Source organism: Beauveria bassiana (genome assembly GCF_000280675.1).
Source record: "Beauveria bassiana ARSEF 2860 unplaced genomic scaffold BBA_S00016, whole genome shotgun sequence".
In the NCBI taxonomy this organism is placed as follows: domain Eukaryota; kingdom Fungi; phylum Ascomycota; class Sordariomycetes; order Hypocreales; family Cordycipitaceae; genus Beauveria; species Beauveria bassiana.
The window spans coordinates 235294-255897 of NW_007930851.1; the positions used below are offsets into that span (position 1 = coordinate 235294).

The 20604-nt window shown below is 52.3% G+C and overlaps 8 protein-coding genes across 8 annotated transcripts; 3 read left to right on the forward strand and 5 right to left on the reverse strand.

The window, feature by feature from the left end:
• Nucleotides 1-200: 200 nt before the first annotated feature.
• Nucleotides 201-1467, forward strand: BBA_05881 (MFS transporter; the record flags this gene model as incomplete). Its single annotated transcript, XM_008600978.1, has 3 exons — nucleotides 201-1022; nucleotides 1090-1415; nucleotides 1449-1467. 3 exons carry the CDS (start codon nucleotides 201-203, stop codon nucleotides 1465-1467), a joined length of 1167 nt encoding a protein of 388 aa, XP_008599200.1.
• Nucleotides 1468-1706: 239 nt separating this feature from the next.
• On the reverse strand, nucleotides 1707-2876 carry BBA_05882 (uncharacterized protein; the record flags this gene model as incomplete). The annotated part of the gene is made up of 1 exon (XM_008600979.1): nucleotides 1707-2876. One exon carries the CDS (start codon nucleotides 2874-2876, stop codon nucleotides 1707-1709), a length of 1170 nt encoding a protein of 389 aa, XP_008599201.1.
• A 1602-nt stretch (nucleotides 2877-4478) lies between these two features.
• On the reverse strand, nucleotides 4479-5543 carry BBA_05883 (beta-eliminating lyase; the record flags this gene model as incomplete). The annotated part of the gene is made up of 1 exon (XM_008600980.1): nucleotides 4479-5543. The coding sequence occupies one exon, from the start codon at nucleotides 5541-5543 to the stop codon at nucleotides 4479-4481; it is 1065 nt and encodes a 354-aa protein (XP_008599202.1).
• Nucleotides 5544-6594: 1051 nt separating this feature from the next.
• BBA_05884 (magnesium-translocating P-type ATPase family protein) lies at nucleotides 6595-9731 on the reverse strand (the record flags this gene model as incomplete). The annotated part of the gene is made up of 5 exons (XM_008600981.1): nucleotides 6595-7016; nucleotides 7074-7263; nucleotides 7317-9083; nucleotides 9135-9531; nucleotides 9598-9731. 5 exons carry the CDS (start codon nucleotides 9729-9731, stop codon nucleotides 6595-6597), a joined length of 2910 nt encoding a protein of 969 aa, XP_008599203.1.
• A 1109-nt stretch (nucleotides 9732-10840) lies between these two features.
• BBA_05885 (FAD binding domain-containing protein) lies at nucleotides 10841-12598 on the reverse strand (the record flags this gene model as incomplete). Its single annotated transcript, XM_008600982.1, has 7 exons — nucleotides 10841-11073; nucleotides 11154-11378; nucleotides 11435-11544; nucleotides 11602-11680; nucleotides 11730-11791; nucleotides 11845-12148; nucleotides 12208-12598. The coding sequence occupies 7 exons, from the start codon at nucleotides 12596-12598 to the stop codon at nucleotides 10841-10843; spliced, it is 1404 nt and encodes a 467-aa protein (XP_008599204.1).
• Nucleotides 12599-15496: 2898 nt separating this feature from the next.
• BBA_05886 (uncharacterized protein) lies at nucleotides 15497-16638 on the forward strand (the record flags this gene model as incomplete). Its single annotated transcript, XM_008600983.1, has 3 exons — nucleotides 15497-16063; nucleotides 16119-16406; nucleotides 16465-16638. 3 exons carry the CDS (start codon nucleotides 15497-15499, stop codon nucleotides 16636-16638), a joined length of 1029 nt encoding a protein of 342 aa, XP_008599205.1.
• Nucleotides 16639-17071: 433 nt separating this feature from the next.
• BBA_05887 (gamma-glutamyltranspeptidase) lies at nucleotides 17072-19059 on the forward strand (the record flags this gene model as incomplete). Its single annotated transcript, XM_008600984.1, has 4 exons — nucleotides 17072-17236; nucleotides 17297-17315; nucleotides 17371-17720; nucleotides 17785-19059. The coding sequence occupies 4 exons, from the start codon at nucleotides 17072-17074 to the stop codon at nucleotides 19057-19059; spliced, it is 1809 nt and encodes a 602-aa protein (XP_008599206.1).
• Nucleotides 19060-19262: 203 nt separating this feature from the next.
• On the reverse strand, nucleotides 19263-19810 carry BBA_05888 (monothiol glutaredoxin-5; the record flags this gene model as incomplete). The annotated part of the gene is made up of 2 exons (XM_008600985.1): nucleotides 19263-19721; nucleotides 19787-19810. The coding sequence occupies 2 exons, from the start codon at nucleotides 19808-19810 to the stop codon at nucleotides 19263-19265; spliced, it is 483 nt and encodes a 160-aa protein (XP_008599207.1).
• Between the last annotated feature and the right edge of the window lie 794 nt (nucleotides 19811-20604).

The following is a 20604-nucleotide window of genomic DNA, read 5'->3' on the forward strand; positions in this document are numbered from 1 at the left end:
GCTAATGAGATGCTGGCAGTTACCTTGATCGTAATGCGCTGCCCAACGCCCGGGTCCAGGGAATCGAGGCCCATCTCGGCTTAACAGGAGACCAGTTCAACATTTGCATTTCCACACTCTTCGCAGGCTACCTGGCGCTGCAAATCCCTTCCAATCTGATCCTGACAAGAGTGCGACCGAGCATCTACCTGCCCGTCTGCATGGCTCTGTGGGGGTTAGTCTCGGCCAGCACGGCGGCCGTGACTGACTTTACCGGGCTCGTCGTTTGTCGCTTCTTCCTGGGCTTTCTCGAGGCGCCCTTTTTCCCCGGCGCTTTGCTCCTGCTGTCGAGCTGGTACACCCCCAAGGAAATGGCCACGCGCACAGCCATCATGTACACGGGCAGCTTGCTCTCCAGCGCGTTTGGCGGTCTTGTCGGGGCCGGCATCCAATACGGCATGGATGGCGCGCGGGGGCTTCATGCCTGGCAGTGGCTCTTTGTCATTGAGGGTACAATCACGGTCGTGGTCAGCCTGGCCTCCGTCTTTGTCCTGCCCGACTTTCCCTCCAATACGGCCTGGCTCACGGCCGAGGAGCGCGCGCTCGCCATTCATCGCCTTCACGCCCACAGCGGCAGCGTGGACGAGGAACGGGGCCCTCTGCTGCAGGGCCTCAAGATGGCGGTGCTCGACTACAAAGTCTGGCTTCTGACGCTGATTGTCATTCTCAAGACTTCTGCAGGAGCAGTGACTCAGTTCATTCCTACACTAGTCGACACTTTTCACTTTGGTAGAGTCCAAACATTGCTCATGACTGCGCCTCCCTTTGTCTTTGCCGCCATTGTTGCTCTGGGTGTCTCGGTCTCGAGCGATAGACTCGGTGAAAGATGCCTGCATCTTGTTGTCCCGCTGACATTTGCCTTGACTGGCTTCATCATCGCTGCCACCACTGAGAGCCTGGCACCTCGCTACTTTTCGCTATTTCTGGCCTTGGGTGGTGTATATGGCTGCTATGACATTACATATGCATGGATGAGTTCCACGGTATGTCGCAGAACGGAATGTTGCACCAAAAAACAGGGCACAGTAACACTAAAAATAAATGTTACAGGTCCCGCGTCCCATCGAAAAACGATCTTCGGCCTTTGCTATTGCCAACATGGTGGGCAATATTGCACAAGTATACTCTCCATACATGTATCCCAAATCCTCTGGTCCGCGTTACCTGCCAGCCATGGTGGCCAATAGCGGCTTCGTTCTGGCTTCCATTGCGTGCTGCGCAACTTTGTACTGGTGTTTGCGTCGGGAAAACGAATTGCTCGAGGCGGGGGAGGAGCAGATGCAAGGGCATGATGATGACGATGCCGGGAGCGATGGAAGCAAAGACGGGTCACGGGAGGGAGCGGTACCCGTCGCGGTCCTCGATCCGGGCTTCCGGTACATGCTCTAGTTTCGAAAATAAATCACCAGACCTTTTGTCCTTGTGTAACTCGGTTTGTACAAACGCTCACGTGAATCTTACTGCACCAACCTGATTGAACCATGTGATGATGCAACGGGAACGCGACAATTTACTGTACAACGCAATGCGTGAGAGACAGTAATCACAGTGCCAACTTGGATTGTTTTGAAAAAGCAATCGTGATCAGCAATCTATTATATTTTAAATACAACAATGCCATGCTAAACTTTAGTGTGATAGTAGAGGCGAAAAGTGTTGTTCATAGGTCAAGCACCAACCACACCATCGGCACCAGGCCCCCCAAGATAGATGTACGATTTCCAGGTTGTGCCAGAGTTCCAGAATGGCTTAATTCTGTAGCGAGTACGATCGCTCTCCTGGATATACCCATCAGTAAACATTTGCTCATTCCCGTCGCCGTCAAGATACACCATGTTCTTGACGTATGCGACCTTGCCGTCTCCCGCTTCGGGAAAGTTGCCGCTACCCATGTCCGTATTGGTCAACTCTGAGCCGCTGTTGTACACTTCGCCAAAGAAGTTGATGACATCACCATACGCGGCCAGAGTATCCTCTGCATTTGATTTCTTGCTAAACAGCTCGGCAGGGTAATATCCAATATCCTTTCCGAATGCCTTGAGCCACCACTTGCCGTCGTCGAGGTGAAACTTGACATCGAAGTCATGCTGCTCGCCGCCAATCACAGACATGTGCTCAAAGGACATGCCAGGGAAGATGGAGTCGTCGACCTGCACCCAACCCTTTACTTCCGTGTTCCAGCCACACATGTAATCGCTGGAACCCTGGTAGCCATTGGTGTTGAAGAAGACAAAAAACATTGGCTTGGGGCCTCGAGGCGGGTAGTACATCCAGCCAGCCTCGAGTGATTGAGTCACTGTACCCAATTCGGTCGTCTTGGCGTACCAGCGTACCATGGCTGTCTGTATGAGAGAAAAGTCGGATTGTGACGCCAGATAGGGCTCAAACATGCTGATGGAGCCGCCACCTCCCGTGACTTTTGTCCCTTTGCCAGTCGTGGCATACCAATGTTGTCCGGTATAGTCCTGTTGTTCAAAGAAGGAGGTTTTCAACTGAACTATCGGTGACGCGGAAGCTTCGACTACCGGCGGACGCTTCTCAGGGAAGGGTACAAGTCCTGGACGCAGGATGGGGACTGTACCCTCGGGGCCACGCTGGTGCTGGGGAATCGGGTTAACAAATCGTTCCACCAGTCTGTTGTTTCTCTTTTCCGAGTTCCAATCGGCTGGCAAAGTAAAATTGTCGTGTTGAGACTCTCTGCGGACCCAGTCTAGCACCCGGCCGTCGTCTAAAACCACGGTCTTGACAACGTCGAGTCCTTGGGCCGGCCTGGGGACGGCAACTGCTGCAGCCAAAGCAGCAGAGGCCAAGAAATTATGAACAAAGATCCACTTCATCTCGGGTTTGAAATTTTTTGAAAAAGTATACCTTTTTGAATGACGGCCATGGCAATCCGGGGGTGCTGCAGACTTGGGCCTTATATAGGGAAACAAGCCATGGAGCAAGCAATTTCGCACGTGGATATGGGAGCCACCAATATTAGGGGTATAATAAATCATGCCATCCTTTTGTGTAATCTTGTGCTTTGGAGAAACCCTCGCCACGCTCATGTAAATAAAAGACGACGAACATTTTTGTCAGGGTCTGCAGGCTTACACCGTCCCAACAGCGGCGGCTTTGGTTGCTGCAGCCTGGTGCGGGGCCATGCATGCTGCAGACAGCAGTCCTTTTAAGTGTAGGTCATGTAATCCATAAAAGCTCGGCCGGTACGAACCATTACGCCCCTTCTGGCTACCATGAACTACATATTTAGGGAAGTTGGGGATTTTGCTGGTAGGACTGGCGAGTTGGTCATTTGGCGATTCGGTGATGAGCAAACCTGCCATCGAAACAGCGGATCGGCTGCCAAAGATCCGAGCCGAGGGGTTAATCGGAGGCGCCCGGGGCGAGGAGCTACAGCCACCCACGCAAAAGTACCAACACAACCCGTTGGGTTGGCAGTCAATGTTACAGCGGATCCTTTGACATTTATTCCATGGCCTCAACAATGTTTGTGGAGGGCCCAGAGCTGTTGCATAAACTACTGCCCAAATGTGGTCGTCACGGATGGGATCTGCATCAATAATATGCGAAGCAGCGGGTGCTGCAGAGAGAAACGACCCTAACTAATAAATGGCCAGCCCCTCACAAACATTCCGGCGGCTCAACAATAGAAATCAGTCAAGGTAAATGAACCACAGACCAGACGCCGCGGAAGCGGTGGCCTACGCCTTGAGCCTAATAATAGATGATAGATAGCCTGTGCGGCCCATGATTCGATGCATGTTCCAGAATGGAAGTGCCAACCAAGCAAGGCGTCTGTCAAGGCGGTCAAAACTCGAAGCCTCCGGCTCGCAGCCTGGTTGTTGGTAGTTGGTAGTTGCAGATGCACCCCACGCCACCCGGCCATCACGGGTTTGTCCCGTTGAAAAGGTTTCTGCAATAAATTTCGCGTTCCCCGTATGGCTGCATACAACCGCGGGCGGCAGCGTGAACGGGGGGAGCTTTGGCCCACACTGAATCCTTTTTCGGCAAGGCGATTCTCATGGGCTTGTATCAGTACGTTTTGCTCAGAGGGAACTTCCGAGACAACAGACAGCCGCGGGGGAAAGGCTGATTGAACATGATTGGTATGACTGGCCAGAGAGTGTCCTGGAACCTTGGCTGCCACAGTGTCTGGCCAATAGAAAGGGGTCGGGGTGGGCATAGGCATACATGTTGCGTTTGTTCACCAAACAAGGTTATTGTTCCAGAATCCGCATGATTACTTCGTACTCGTTTGATGTAACGTAGCCCCGACTAGAAACTATTCCAAGCGCGCTCGCCATGGAGCATATTGCACGAGTATGTGCTGTAAACCAAGTCAACTGACAAGGAGAAAAAGGACATAGACTCATAAAGTAGAAAAGGGGCCAATTCAGAGTGAAAGACGCGCCGCTGAAAACCAAAAAAAAAAAACATTATTTCGTCCAATGAAGCACAATGCTGCTGAAGCGCTCCAACTGCTCAGGGTCCGTAGCCCACGTCGTCAAAAGACGGATGACGGCCCACTCGTCGTCGTACTTTTCCCAGACGTAAAAGGAAAAGTGTTGCTGCAGAGTCTTGACTAGGTCCAAGGGCAACACGGCAAAGACTTGGTTTGTCTCAGTTTCTGCGCGTAACGCGAACCCGGCTCCGACAATGGACTGCGACAGCTTCTCCGCTGCGCGGTTCGCTTGCCGCGCCAGATCAAAGTACAGGTTCTCTCGAAAGAGCTCAGCAAACTGCACACCCATGATTCTGCCTTTGGCCAAGAGTGATCCATGCTGCTTCACAAAGAATTCAAAGTCCTCGGCCAGCTGAGGATGCTTGACCACGACAGCTTCTCCCAAAAGAGCTCCATTCTTGGTGCCGCCGATCCAGAAAATGTCAGTCAATTCAAGTATATCATTAAGAGTCAAATCATTCTTGGCAGAGGTAAGGGCACAGCCGATACGGGCGCCATCGACAAACAGAAGCAGCCCATTCTCTTCGCACAAACGCTTAATGGCAGTCAACTCTGTCTTTGTATACACGGTACCAATCTCGGTAGCGTTGGAAATGTATACTAAGCGAGGCTTGGCCATGTGCGGAAAGTGCCAGTTGTCGTCGAGAGCCTTGTTGATGGTGGCTGGCGTCAGCTTACCATTCTCCGGGACGACATTGATGATTTTGTGGCCGCTAGCCTCGACGGCGCCAGTCTCGCGGGTAACAATGTGTCCGGAACTGGCAGCAACGACGGCTTCATGAGGGCGAAGGCAGGCGGCAATGGAAATGGCATTGGCAGACGTGCCACTCGGGACAAAGAAGACGCCGACATCCTGGTTCCCGAGATGGGTTCGAATATGATGCTTTGCTTCCTCGCTAAAGGTATCGCGCCCGTAGCCTACTTCTTGGGTTCCATTGCTCTGCAGCAGCGCAGCAAGGACCTCTGGGTGCGCACCCTCGCTATAATCGTCGAGTAAGCTATATTTGGCCTTGGCGGCGGGTGCTCCAGCAGCAGGCATATTGGTGTCTTGACGATGGCTGATTCTTGGATTCTTCAACAACGGCAACGGCAACGACAATGACAACAACGAAATTCGACACTGCGGATGACGGCTATGGTGGTGATGGAAATGATGCTGATGAGGAGGAAGAAAACCAAGCCGGATAATTCTACTTCCAAAACACCTATTACCAAACTTTGTTGAGCCCAAAGCTCTTACGAAATCGGTGGGTCGAATTGTGGACTAGGTCACCGTCGTCGATTGCGAGTCTTTGGTCATGGTTGTCAACATGGAGTAGACCGCTCAATGCCGCCGGAACCCGTAATTATCATTACGAGAGCGACTGGTCTCCGGCTTCGGATGCGGAGGGGGTTGCCTCTTTGTTCTATTCGTACCCGAGGAACGATTTGGGGGTGGCCGCCAGTCGATCGTGGATGCTCAACCAGTGTTCTAGACCACCGCAATGAGATGCAGTCAAGTGTACCATGCTGTCCTTAGCGTACATGTGGCATGGGAAAGGTATTCTGAATGTCAAGCTGCAATGGGTTGAATGATGCAGCCATCCACTGACCTGACGCACCACAGACCGCGGGGAAGCACTAGTTAGCGGACTGCCCATCCATCGACGCTGCTAGCAGCCGGCTGGTGGCGTAGTTTCAGGCACTTTGCCATCTTTGAATTGAAAAACAAAGAGATTCCGGATGCGCACTTCTCTTTTGCGTCGCTCAGGGGATCGCTCAGGGGGCACGGCACGATGCAGGAATGTACGCCGCGGCCAAGCCCGTTTGCACGCTAAATAATATAAGGCGGCCGCTTTCGGCCAAACAATCCACGTGTCAGTTGGAAATTTTCAACTATTTACTGTTTTGGCTTTTGCGCCTGCGTTTGTGTTGAAACAGACGCTTCTTTCTCATAAAAGCAAATAACTTGACCCGTGTACTTTGTTTGTTGAAGTCGTACAACGGATAGCTCACGAATCCTGATAGATCGGCCGCTATTACAAATTCAAAACTTTTGATACCTCGACATCATCACTGGCCGAACGAGGGATTGATCAAGAACAGGGCCTTTACAGCCAGCTCTTGAACAACTTGACGTACGCCATCTTGACCAACTGTACCTCTACGCAGTAGGCAAACAGCTCGGCAAACAGGAACCCGATATAAGTCCCCTTGGGGTTGACAAAAGACAATGCACTGTGGAATGCCGGGATCCATGGCAGCACAAAGCCAATGGCCATGATCGCCGCCATGGAAAGGCCGAGATGCACGGACGATCGGCTCTGCACAAATGGGATTCTGGCCGTTCGCAGCAGGTGCACAATGAGCGTCTGGGTCAGGAGGCCCTGGAGGAACCAGTGCGTCTGGAATTGGCTGACGGCAGCCGGGTCCTCCGTTGTGCGAATCCCGTAGTAGTACCATCCAAGCAAAAAGGTGCATACATCAATGACGGAGCTTGTCGGGCCAAGCACAACGACGAAACGAAGAAGATCTGTATCCTGTTAGCATTGCCCATAACCGGCCGATAGTCCGAGTGGGCTTTGCTTACCCCAGGGCTGCCATGACTTGGGCGTCTCCAAGAATTCAGCGTCAACATTATCCCAAGGGATGGCAATCTGGCTAATGTCGTACAGCAGATTCTGCGCGAGAATCTGCAGGTTCGTCATTGGCGTAAAAGGGAGCCACGCGCTTGCAGCAAGAATACTAAACACATTGCCAAAGTTGGAGGACAAAACCATCTGCTGACGTTAGCGGTTTGAGCAATCATTATTTCCGTGTCTGGCAAACATACCTTGATATACTTGATCGAGTTGGCGTGGGTGACACGCCCGATTGTCACGCTCTCGACAATGATTGCTAGGCCCTTCTCAGTGAGGATAAAGTCGGCACAGTCCTTGGCGGCGCCTGCAGCAGAGTCGACCGAGATGCCGACGTCGGCCTTGCGCAGAGCCAGGCAGTCATTCATGCCATCGCCGAGCATACCGACAGCATGTCCATGCTTTTTCAAGCTTGCAACAATGCTCTCCTTCTGAACCGGGGATACCTTGGCAAAGACCTTGCAGCTTTTTACAGCTTCGTCAAAGTCTTCCTCGTCGACCAAGTTTGCCAACTCTGCCCCAGTCATGGCCCCGGGTCCGTCATTATCAATCGAATCCTCACGCTGCACGATACCTAAAGCGCGACAGACATTGAGAGCAACTGCCATGTTATCGCCGGTGAGAACCTTGACATCGATGCCGAGAGACTTGAGTTTCTCGATTGACTCGGCAGCGTCCGGCTTGGGCGGGTCAACAAAAGTCAAGAGTCCGTTGATAGTCATGTTCGTTTCAATATCATCAAAGCCATCTTCGTCATCAATTTGAGCCTTGGCCATTTGCTTCGTAGCGACCAGCAAGACTCGGTATCCCTGGCTGTTCAGCGTCTTGACTTGTTGCTTGAGGGTGGTGCGATGATGGCCAGCCAAGGCACTCTCGCCCTTGTCGGTCTGAATCTTGGAGCAGCGCGAGTATACTTCTTCAAAAGCACCTTTGCAGATGAGCATGGCACCACCAGCGACACCACGAACGACGCAGGCTGAGCGGCGGCGTTCAAAGTCAAAAGGAATCACCACAGACTTTTCGTACTTTGTTGTTTGAACCTCTTCGCCGTTCTCTAGTCGGAAATTGCAAATCGCGGCGTCCATGTTGTTTCCTCCAGTACCCTGGATTGTAGCTTCAATAACAGCCAGCTTCAAAACCTCAACATCAACGTTGCCGGCCCAATCAAGGGCCTCTCGCATTGTAATCTCGTCTTTCGTCAGGGTTCCAGTCTTGTCACTGCATAAAACAGTCATGGCTCCGAGATTTTGTACCGAGTCAAGCCGGCGAACAATGGCCTTTTTCTTGGACAAAAGATATGCTCCACGAGCCAGATTGGCATTGACAATGGCGGGTAGCATCTCAGGTACAAGGCCAACCGCAACGCTGATGCTGAACAAGGCAGCCTGGCCCCAGTCACCAGTAGTCTTGGCCGACACGACAAGAACAATGGGCACCATGACACCCATGAAGCCAATCAGCATCCAAGTAACGTTCTGAATGCCTCGCTGAAAAGCATTCAAGTCGCGGCTTTTCTGAAGTGCCTTTGACATGGCAGCAATCAGAGCGTCGCGTCCCGTTCGTAGAATAACCACAGTTGCATTGCCAGAAACGACACCAGTGCCCATAAAACAAATATTCGTGAGATCAAAGAGAGAGCCGTCTGCTTTGTCACCGCCAGCGACGGCCAGCTTCGAGACAGGGGCACTCTCTCCGGTCCACTGCGACTGGCTGATTCGGAGAAAGGAAGTTTCGAGCAACAAACAGTCGGCGGGTACAACATCACCAGGAGCCAGCAGTACAATATCGCCAGGGACCAGCTCGGACGTCGGCATGTGAGTCTCCCCCTCGCGACGGCGCACACGAACGGCGGTCTTGATTGACATTTGAAGACGAAAGACTGCCAGTCCACTTCGATACTCTTGCCAGAATCGCACAAGAACGGAAATGGTGACCATGACCATCAGGACGGTGAAGCCAGTCTAATCACTGTCAGTCAAATGACAAAGTCCAGAATTTAGGAAAATACTCACCCAGTCCGGCGGTGGGATTGAGGCATTGATGATGGCAAGAAAAATCAACAAAAGATTAAAAGGATTCGGAATGACCTTGAGAAGAAGAATAAACCAAGAAGGCGGCTTCTGGGACCGAAGCGTGTTCGGTCCCTTGACACGAAGACGAGCCTCTGCCTCGTCGCCCGACAGACCTTGGCGCTCAACCTGCAAACGGTCAAGCACCTGATCCATCGGGAGAGAAGCAAAAGCTCGCAGAATAGACTCTGAAGTATTGTCCAATGCATGCTCTGGCGGCGCGCCCCAAGCCAACCCGTTCGTCTTTGCAGACGCGACCAGAGTCGCACTCTGCAAAGGCGTCAGGCCGCTCTTGACAGACGAAGAATACGACTTCTTCGTCCCGTGGGAGCCCATTAACCTGGAGAATACAGACATTTTTTTTTTCTCAAATTGGCTCGAGTTGTCCAATTATGGTGGTTCAAACTCGGCCGCTAGTTGTTCGCCTGCAATGGCCGCCAGAGCTGCAAAGTATCGTCGGTTCTGCGTGGTCGCCAGCTTTGTGATAGGCTCTACAGTCGGAGCCCTGTTTTCTTGGTGGTTGGAGTTGAAGAATGACATGTATGGTCGAATTCAATTCACAGTGGTTGTTTGGATAATCTACAGGCAAGAAAAAGTAAAGATGGGGATTTTTTGGTGTTTATACATTCTCGACGCACAGGCACATAACAGAGTCATTTCAGATCGAGCAGGGATAGTGGTGGGTTTCAGGCCCATTAATTGCTCAAAAATTTTAATACAAAGGCTCGGCAACGAGAATTAGCAAAAAGCGGCTCGCCAAGCCGGTCAAGAGCAGGTCTAAGCCACCACACAGCCCGCCCGACTCAGACATGGTGATACAAAGACTTTGCCCTGAGATGAGCGGCTGCCCAACTGTCCTCCACTATAAAAGAAGGAAAAATTCTTTCGACTGGGGAAACGACTCCATATTTCCCCAATCTTGAGCCTTGTACGTACATGCTCCGTACTGATAGCATTAATTAATAGTAAATAGGAGCTGAGCACCTTGATAGAAACCACGCTGAGAGAGCTGAGGTTTCAATCTCGAACAGAAAGATGCAGTCTGCGACTGTATTCGCCAGTTATTTACTCATACAGCATAACGATGGCATCTTGGCCATCTCGCACTCATACGGCATTGTCTCGTCGCAAGGCAAGCTATCAGTAGTTCATTCCCGCTTGTCACAATTTCCAAGCAACAGAGGGTAACATTCTATGTGAGTCACTACATGTGATGCACTGATCAGTCATGACAGACTGCAGGCCCGCCTTTCAGAGAGGTCTGGAGCGGTCTGCCGTCGGCGAACTAGCTGGGTATTCAACTACAAACTCCAACGGCGCATCATACTGGTACGACAAAAACTGGTCGGCCAAGCCCTTCTCGGCACGTAGCCGGATAAGGCCAACTCCACACGGACCACACAGACTGGGGATCGTCAGGTGGTGGGAGGCATTTGTTTGTTGCTCGGTGACAAAAGTTCCTTCACCAGCTCTCAACAGGAGAAATCCTTTCATCTTTTTTTTTTTTCCGCATAAAATTCTGTCCAAAAAGCCTTCTGTTCAAATGATGAGCGACTGTCAAGGCAGATGCAGACCCCTTGATTAGCGATTTCTTCAAACCCCTGATTAGAGTTTCCTTGATTAGCAACTCTGTTGACCGACCCCCTTGCTCATGAAATTTCCACGGCTGCGCGACCAGTGTCGGTAGTCGCGCTTCCGCAATGCGGCAGAGATGCGCCTGTCCTGTGAACCGCCAAAACCGTTTTCGGCGGAACTCCAACAACCTTTTCATCGAAAAAATTGGCTGGCAGCGAAAACCCAGGCTCGTGGCGTCGCATGGCCTCCAGCGCGGCCTGGATGGCATCATAGCCAAAGTTAAACTGTTGAATTTGCGCCGGATTGGCTACACCAAACCCCCCGTATTGTCAGCGAATTCGAATCGAATTTACACCCCCACGGCGACGTTGCAAAGGCAAAACTCACTGGGAATCTTGTCCTTGTCAAGATAGGGAAGCACCTCGTTCTGCAGCTGCTGCACCAGATCTTGCCCAATGTTACTCAGAATTTGAATGACACTGGCCCTGTCTCGTCGAACGTCCTGGTAGATGCCGAATCGGCTCTCAATGTCATTTCGTGACCGAGCTCCAAGCATGCTGATGCCCAACACCAACCCATCCTCGATGCTCTGGGCACCTCCTTGTCCTTGGTCTGAACTTGTGTGTCAGCCACATTCCAAACGACTCGGAGGGTGCTGCATTACTTACGGGGTAGCATAGGGTGCGCCGCATCGCCGACAAGGACCAACATGTCTTTATGCCATGTTTTCAACGGATATCGGTAGAGTAGCGGCCATCGTTTGACGTCCTTTGCTTTTCTGCAAATAACATGTAAGCAATGGTGTTAACAAGTACATATCGGAGGAGCGGCTCACCGTATGACCTTGACAATATCTGGATGAAAGTCTTTGAACCTGTCTACAATTTCGTCGACTTTCACTGATGCCTGCCAGTCTGCGAGCTGTCAGCGCTGCTGATGGGTTTTTTGAGATTGTCAGCATACCCTCGGCGTCCAGTCGCGCCGACTCGTCATAAATAAGACCAACAAAGTTGTGCACCGTATTGCTTTTCAGTGTCAATCAGCTCTCCTTGGATTGTAACCCTGATCATTTACTTACTCGCGACAAACATACGTCACCAGCCGTCGCTGTGTATCATTGTGCGAGAAAACTCGTATGCGAGATCTATTCGCAATGTTCCAATGCCTGGTTTCCGGTTCCTCTTCCAGGACCGAGGCTGGTATCAAGAAGCGGTAGCAAATGTTGGAGTGCTGGGGTGCAATTGCTTCGACCTTGTGCTGCAAGACCGCTTCCGCAGCACGGGAGTGTACACCATCAGCGCCGACGATTAAGTCTGCGTGTATCACTTCGCCGTTCCGGAGCGTGATTAAAGGTGCCTCTGGGTCCTTGAACTTGCTGTCAGCTGTATGTTTGTCAACTTTCCGTCTCAAAATAGTCATCTTACAAACGCAGCGACGTTACTTTGCCGGTGTATTTTTGCTGGTACACCCGGTCCTTGCTCCCGAGTCGCAAGCCACTTTAGACAGTTGTGCAGATCAACGCGATGCGAGAGATACATGGGTGCACCGCCAATCGCTTCTGCAGAGCCCTTACCCCCAAAATCCATCGTCTTTTCCATTGTGAAAGGATCATAGCCGCTTGCGCCCTCGGCAAGCACAAACCCCCAGTCTTGTGGTCGGACGCCCCATGCTAGTAGAATGCGGCTCGCATTGGGCGGGATTGTAATGGCGGCACCGATTTCATTATTCAGAGAAGACTGTTCGTAGAGTCGGACATGATGACCTGCTCGGCGTAGTGATACGGCCGCTGCAAGACCAGCGATGCCCGCACCGGCAATGACGATATGAAGCATTCCTCAGCAGTGCGCACAGTCAACCACGACGGCAGGGTGAGGTTATGTGAACTGCAGGTCTCGATATTGGCAATGTCTATAATAGGATCTTTATTATAGACTCATTCCACAGAGATTCATTCTGGCCTCCTTGGCTATTACTATGGCGGAACCCACCTGACTCCGCGCCGTATTTGTTTGTCGGGGAGTGGGCGGTCCGGGCCTACCGGAGAGATAATATTCCTACATTGATCAGAGTTGGCCGAACTTGTCTGGTGATCAAGTCAGAGCCTCGTTGTCAAAAAGCTGAGCACAGCAATGGGTCTGCTAAGCTAGCCTGCTTATAGTATCATTAGGTAGTAATAGCCCTGTGGTGGCGCATAATAGTTACGGTGATCACAGAGTTCAGCCCCCTCGTATCTCGCAACACATCTAGTTAGCGGACGGGTCAAAACGCTGTAGCCCTATCCTTTGGAAGAGGGTCGGTACAAATGGGTTAGGATACAAAATTCAACCTCGGTGTTCATTGCCATTCGGATCCCCCACATCCCGCCCGGCTCTCGCTGATGATTCAAGAACTTCAAGTTCTCGTGATGAGTCGAGGATGCCGGCTTGCTGCAAGTAATTCCGTTTCAGTTTACTACATTGGCGGTTCTCGCTAGAAATCAGCACAAAAAGTTCCCGTCTGTATGCCAAAAGAAGGGCGGCGAAACAGGTTGGCGCATCAACCGGTAAGCCTCGCTGGTTCGATGGGTTCGGTACCGGTACCCGCCGGGAATCTCATAGCAGCTCTCCGGCGAAGCAGACTTCGTGTGAGTTGGAAAAACTCGGCCGCGGCGGGTTCCCGAAGTAAGTGGACTGAATGCGCAATCTTTTATGCGCATAGCCTGGGACTGCGTCGGTAATCTCTGATCTGCCAAGGAGAAATCGGTGATGGAGACATGTCTAATGAGATATCGGACGAGACTGAAGAGGTATGAAGGTCGACTTGGTCCCCTAGCCAGTACTCTCACGACATCTGACCACTGTTGTGACCACGCCAGCCGTCTACGCCTATTGTAGCATCAGGTCGCAATGTGGTTCAGAAACACGTTTTGCGGAATTCCATCAGCCCAGAGGCTGCTTATAAGCCGTTGTTCAATCTCCGTGAATCACTAGTAGAAGCTTCGCCCATCTCCTGGTCATTTTCTCGATACGACATCAGACCCTTGACAATTGACCGGCTGTCATTAATTGATGGCCAATGGATGATGCACTCGATGCTGATCGGCGAGACGAAGTGTAGATTCCATATCGTGTCTCGAAATTCGTAGATGTCGATTCAAAGTACGTAGGGTAGCAAGGTAGGTAAGTAGAGTAGACTTCGCTGCTGGGTACCTACGCATTCTGACCCACTTAATACTTCACTTCGTGATAATCCAGTCAACCAGTCAGCCAACTCAATTCTTCCCAATCGCTCCAACTGGCTTCCCCAACCACGCTTGAAGAGGAGCCATTCAAGACCTACGAAGATGCCCTGGGGGTATGACATGGCGTGGCTAATAGCCGTGGCTATGCAATGACTATCGCCGGGTCAACAAAGTTCCCCGACGGCAGGCCCAAGTCGTGCGTTTTTCACTGCGACCGTGGTGGTAGATGCCGCCCCGGTAAGTCAAAACAGCCGTTATTCCACAAAAATAAAGGCACGAGGATGTGAATGCCGCGGAAAGATCAAAATCAATTACTTTGACCGTCCTTATTATATAACTTTTACGCATAAAGAGCACAACCATGATCTGGCCGAAGACCCCGCAAGCCTTACCCGAATTCGCCGCCAATCACATATCAATTATGGCCTTGATGCAGTTGAAATTTTCATCACGGAAAAGAGCAAACAAGGCGATTTTTTTGCGCACCAAATCGCCGCTTCGATACACAGAGATCACCCCGAGATTCTTATCAACGGTGCCGACGTTCGAGCCTGGCAGGGCAGGCTCGCTCGCAGTCAAGCCAATTTCTATAACTCGGTAAGGGTCCCTACGGCGTCATTTACATCAATACAACAGAGTAGAGTCAGCCTCCGCAGAGTGTTTACCGTACTGCGCGGTATTCGCCACCCCGTCGGAGCCATCTCCAAGCTCCTCAGCCCAGTTCGTCCTAAATTTCAGCCCTGCGGTCTATAGTTTTGGCTACTGGTATTCACATTCAGCCGGGCCTCTGCCTTGTTTCACGGGACATGCTGCGTTTCACAGCTCCGAATAGATGGCAAACAGCAAGACTCGGACATCAGTACTTTGCAGTTATGACAAAGTGCTTGCAGCACGTCCTTCTGTCTTGTCTCAAGGTTCCATAATTCTTTATTAGCCCTAGTCGCGGTTTTGACACTACTGCCTTGTCACGATATCCCATTACAGTAATCAAGAGTCCAAACGATACACATTACACAGTCTTCACAGTCCAGGTCAAGTGCGTCAGCCAGGCTTTGCCATACGATTTTCAAAGATCGTATTCGCAGGGCTGGCCCTTTTACAGTAATATTTCAAGTCATGCTGTTCAATTGGCTGAGTTGTATACGTTCTTGCGCGGCCAGTCCAGGAGCGGCTAGCACCGCTGATCCGCCATAAGGCTCTGTCGGGCGAGTGCGAGAGCGAGCTTGGTGACGCAATGCTCGAATGCTGAAGTTTATATTGGGACATGTTCATGGTTAATTTGAGATGAGCCTGGCGATCAGTTTTCAGCCGCGTAAAGATCGGATAGGCTGACGACTGCACTGCCATCGCTCCGAAGGTTCAAGGCTTCGCACTCGCTAGATAGCGCTTGTTGCTTGGAGTCAGACGATGGCAATATAAAAGGACCATCAAACACCCGTATTTCTAGATTGTGTTTGATGAAACATCACAATCTGTGCATTCTTACTATCGTTTGCTCAAACTCATCGACATGGCCATCATCACTCGCCCTCCCGCTAATGCCTTTGTCGCGGCCTTGCGCAAGGTGTACAACCCCATCGGGTTCCGCAAGGGTTACAACTTTATCTTGTGGTTTATCTTTTGCGGAGCTCTTTTCGGCTTCTGCCTTGCTCATTTTATGTATCTCGACTTTGATGGCGTGTACTGCTCTCTGAGACCCGGGGGTGCCAACTCTGCTGGCCCAGGCGAGTGCTACTCGTACAAGTCGCACCCGGTCTACCTGATTGGCATCAAGCTGCACCTCTTCACGATTATACCAGGTGCATTTCTGGCCTGCTTCCAATTTGTTCCCTTTATTCGACTCAATTATACCATCGTCCACCGCATCAATGGCTACCTGGTCATACTGCTGAGCGTTCTGGGCACAGTCGGCGCTTTCATGATAGCTCGCATCGCATTCGGGGGCGGCATCGACATCCAGACTATCACGGGTCTCCTTGGAATCATGTTTCTTTGTTCCATCTTCATTGCCTTGTTTAACATCAAGACTCTGCAGCTGGAGCAACACCGTGCATGGATGCTGAGAGCTTGGTTCTACGTACGAAGTTCCTATTTCTTGGTAGAAACTAATATATTATACTAATTCCATATAGGCCGGAAGCATAATAACCTGTCGGCTCATAATGTCCATCAGCGCCAGCATCGTGAGCAATAAAGGGCCGTACTATGCACCTATGAGCTGCGCCAAGCTCTCGACATTCTACACCAACACTACAGCTCTGCAAGCTTTACACCCGGCCTGCTCTGACCTTTCATCGTGGTCTCTTGCTCGAGCCAGCATGTCTGGGGTGGCAGAAAATGCAGCAGCTGCATTGAACATTACATTCGGCTCGGCTCTTTGGTTGGCCCTAGCGATGCACGCCATTGGTGTGGAATTCTATGTGAGTAACTACAGCCATGACCACTCAATGCAAGAAAAAAGCTCATAATCTAAACCAGTTGCACCTTACTCCAGCAGAGGGTGAAAGACTTCGGAATATTTCATACCAGCGACAGTTGGAGGCGGGATATTCAAAGCCAGGACGTGCAGGCCTTACAGCCGACCGTCTTGGTGATGCCAAAGTCTGGGAACCAAATGCAGGCATGGATGGCACTACACAACTATGCAAGTAGGTCTTGAGTAATGAGAGAGGGGTAGTATTCTTTCCGTAATAGATTGATCTTTTGTAACTATTTTCTGAGAAAAAAATCATGACCCCAAAGTTTTGCGCTTGAATGCCATTCCTGTTTTCGTACTGGCACGACTTGCGAGCAACACATAAATGGTACCAAATATTAGAGCAGGTTCATGTCAAATATAGGCATTGTGCGCCTTCCAGAATGGGGTCCCGGGACCGGAGGGGGGGGCAATGGTTCGTAAGATTCGAGCTCCGCGCGGCGAGCTCCGGGGCTGGGCTGCCGTTGGGGAGCCGCGGGCCACTCTTAGTGCGTGCTTAATTATCAACTTATCAGGTCCCGTGGGGGATGGCGGGGAACTTGTGTCCGCACCTTGACATAAACTCGTTGCGCTGCGTTTGCCATTGTATAGAAATCCAAATAGGCCAATATGCCTCTAACTAGCCATTCCGTCTTCCAAGAGCCCGCGCGGGACATGTATAGATTCGCGTCCCGCCGCAGCGTCGTTCACAGTACCGAGGGTATAGTGAGCTGCTCGCAGCCTCTAGCCGCCAAGTGCGGACTCGACATCTTGCGCGCTGGAGGAAATGCTGCTGTACGTTGACAGAATCTATCCGAGCCAATTCACACATACAATTATACTGATAATATCCAGGATGCAGCTGTTGCTGTCGGTACGTCACCACAGCCAGAGACTCTCAAGGACCATAACTGACTAACATATGCAAGCTGCCGGTCTGAACCTCACGGAGCCCTGCTCTACTGGTATCGGCGGCGACATGTTCATCCTCTTCTGGGACGCCAAAGCCAAGCAGGTCAAGGCCATGAACGGCTCGGGCCGCTCAGGCGTCCAGTACACGCTCGACCACGTCCGTGGTAAGCTGGGCCTCCAGGACGGTGACGTGGGAGGTATTCCCAAGCAAAGCCCGTTCTCCATCACCGTGCCCGGCGCCGCGGCCGGCTGGGTTGACACGGTCGAAAAGTTTGGAAGCGGCAAGCTCAATCTTGCGCGAATTCTGGCACCGGCAATTGCGCTCGGCGAAAAGGGCTTTCCCGTTTCTGAAGACGCCGCGTACAGCGTCCGTACAACTCTGATACCGCCACGCATTTTAAATTCTCACCTTGGCTAATTTTGAATCGCAGTGGATGGCCTCGGAGAAGCAAATCCGCAATGCCTCTCCCAACTTTGCCGAGATGCTCAAAAAGGACCCCTCGGCGGAGGCAGGCGTGCGCGCCCCGCGTCCGGGAGAAATCATGAAGAACCCGACGCTGGCGCAGACGTTCCGCACCCTTGCCACAGAAGGTAAAGCCGGGTTCTACAGCGGCCGCATCGGCGAGGCACTCGTCAAGGTGGTGCGGGATCTCGGCGGCGATTTGACGCTGGATGACCTCCAGCACCATCTCGACACGGGCAGCGAGCCCGTGGAGCCCATCTCGCTCAAGTTCCGCGGGCAGGGCCAGGACGCCGACGCGGGCATCGAGCTGTGGGAGCACCCGCCCAACGGCCAGGGTATCGTCGCGCTCATGGCGCTGGGCATCATCCAGGAGCTGGAGAAGCAAGGCAAGATCCCGGCGTTTGAGCCCAAAGACTTCAACACTGCGCCGTACCTGCACGCCATCATCGAAGCGCTGCGCATCAGCTTCGCTGACGGCAGCTGGTTCGTCGCGGACCCAAACGTCAGCAAGGTGCCGGCAAAGGAGCTCATTTCCGAGGCGTACCTTGCCGAGCGAGCCAAGCTCTTCGACCCGGCCAAGGCGCTTGACACGGTCGACCACGGCGACCCGTCATCTGCGTCCCCCGCGCTGCGCAGCAGCGACACGGTGTACTTTACCGTCGCCGACTCGGAGGGCAACGCGGCATCCTTTATCAACTCCAACTACGCCGGATTCGGCACGGCCGTGATTCCTGCCGGCTGCGGCTTCACGCTGCAGAACCGCGGCGCCAACTTTTCCCTGACGCCGGGCCACCCCAACGCGCTGGCGCCGCGCAAGCGTCCGTACCACACCATCATCCCGGCGCTGGCGACCAACATCAAGGACAGCTCGCTGCACTCGGCGTTTGGCGTCATGGGCGCCTTTATGCAGCCGCAGGGCCACGTGCAGGTGCTGCTGGGCCAGGTGGTCGGGCGCCTAACGCCGCAGCAGGCGCTGGACGCGCCGCGCATCTGCATCGGCGCCGGCTACGACCAGCCGGGCAACGCGACGGGGTGGACGGTGAGCGTCGAGGAGGGCATGCCGGCAGAGACGATTGAGGGGCTGAAGAAGCTCGGACACAACGTGAGCGTGGTCACTGGATCTGGCCGCTCGCTGTTTGGGCGCGGTCAGATTATCCGCTACGTGGTTGATCCAGTAGACAATACACCCATCTGGTCTGCGGGTAGTGATCCTCGCGCAGACGGCGGCGCGTATCCCCTATAATGATTTTCCACGGACTTGAAACGAGACTAGAGTATATAGAATGGCGAATCTTCTTTCTGTAGACATTATATATTCCTAGTCTCGCAATCAGCGGCGCCCGTATTGTACAAATATAGTCGTTTATTTTACATCCCGCCTTCCTAAATCTTCAACCAAACCTCTATAGTATAGCTTCGTTTGTTCGATTTTCGTTACTCTGGGGTTTACTCCTCGCCTTCGACAACCAGCTTCTTCTCTTCCAGCATCTTGGCCAAGTCGCCGTTCTTGTGCATCGACACCAAGATGTCGCAGCCGCCCACAAACTCCTTTTCAATATACAGCTGGGGAATCGTCGGCCAGTCCGAGTACTCCTTGATGCCCTCGCGCAGCTCCGAGTCCTCCAGCACATTGAAAGCGGCAAACTTCTCGGGGTTGACGCCCTGCACGCCGAGGATTTGGATGGCGGCGCGCGAGAAGCCGCACTGGGGCGTCTCGGGCGTGCCCTTCATGAAGAGCACCACGGGCGCAGAGCCGACCGCCTCGTCAATGGCGGCGCGCGTCTTGTCGGACAGCAGGCGGACCTGCATCGGCGTGAGGAACTTGGGGGCGGCCGCTGGGCTGAAGCGGCCGAGGGGCGCGGCGCCCGCGCGCATAGCCGGTCGGGCGGCCTGGCGGGTGATGTTCTGCAAGAGAGAAAAAGGTCAATGAGAGGAGTCCTGTGGCTGTCGAATCAATGTGTAGTGCATACCAGAGCTACTGAGCGGGCAAACATGGTGTCTGTGTGTTTGTGCGGAAAGTGGCAGTGATGAAATCGGGGAGCTTTGCGCAGAAAAGTTACAGGTCAATGGCGTAGTGCCGACCGGAGCCGCTGACCAATCAGCGCTGTGGTGACTGGCGCATTTGTGTAAGCCAGTGAAGCGGCCTAACAGGGTTATAACTGGGGTAATTTTGTATAATCAATTTTTTTTCGTAAAAAGATACTTTAATTTTGATCATGTCGTCAATATTGTTGGCCACGTGGGCGGAATTGCCACTAATCGTCGAAGACGGTCTGCCCATGCGAGGTGCGAGAGGAGCGTCACGAGATGAATCCCCCAACAGGATGTTCGGGCCAGTGCCGTCGAAAATCGTTTTGAATATTTTATTTCTAGACATGTAGCTATATCGTGTGTTGAACATCCGTATGCCCAGCATTCTTCTTGTAGGATTCTTCTCTCTTTTTCTCCCCAGGTTCTAGCTAGCCATCTGTCTACTTGAATAACGTAAGAGTAGCTAAAAGACACACTCGTGATAAAAAACAAGGAAGTCATGAGAAATTCGCAGGAAGACAATAGACATCACAACAGCATATACAAAGCATTTGGTCAATACAAGGGTCATAAACTTTGTCTGGTCTGTCAGAGACCCTCTCAGAGAACACCCTTTGCACTCTCAGGTCACTTACACCCCAGGATGGACAAGCTTCCCAGTTGCCAGCTGCCAGCTTCTGTTTGCTTCGGTGCCCATTGTCTGTCCACACTACGCTCTCTTTTTCCCATTGAGGCACAAATTTTAAAAACCTTGACC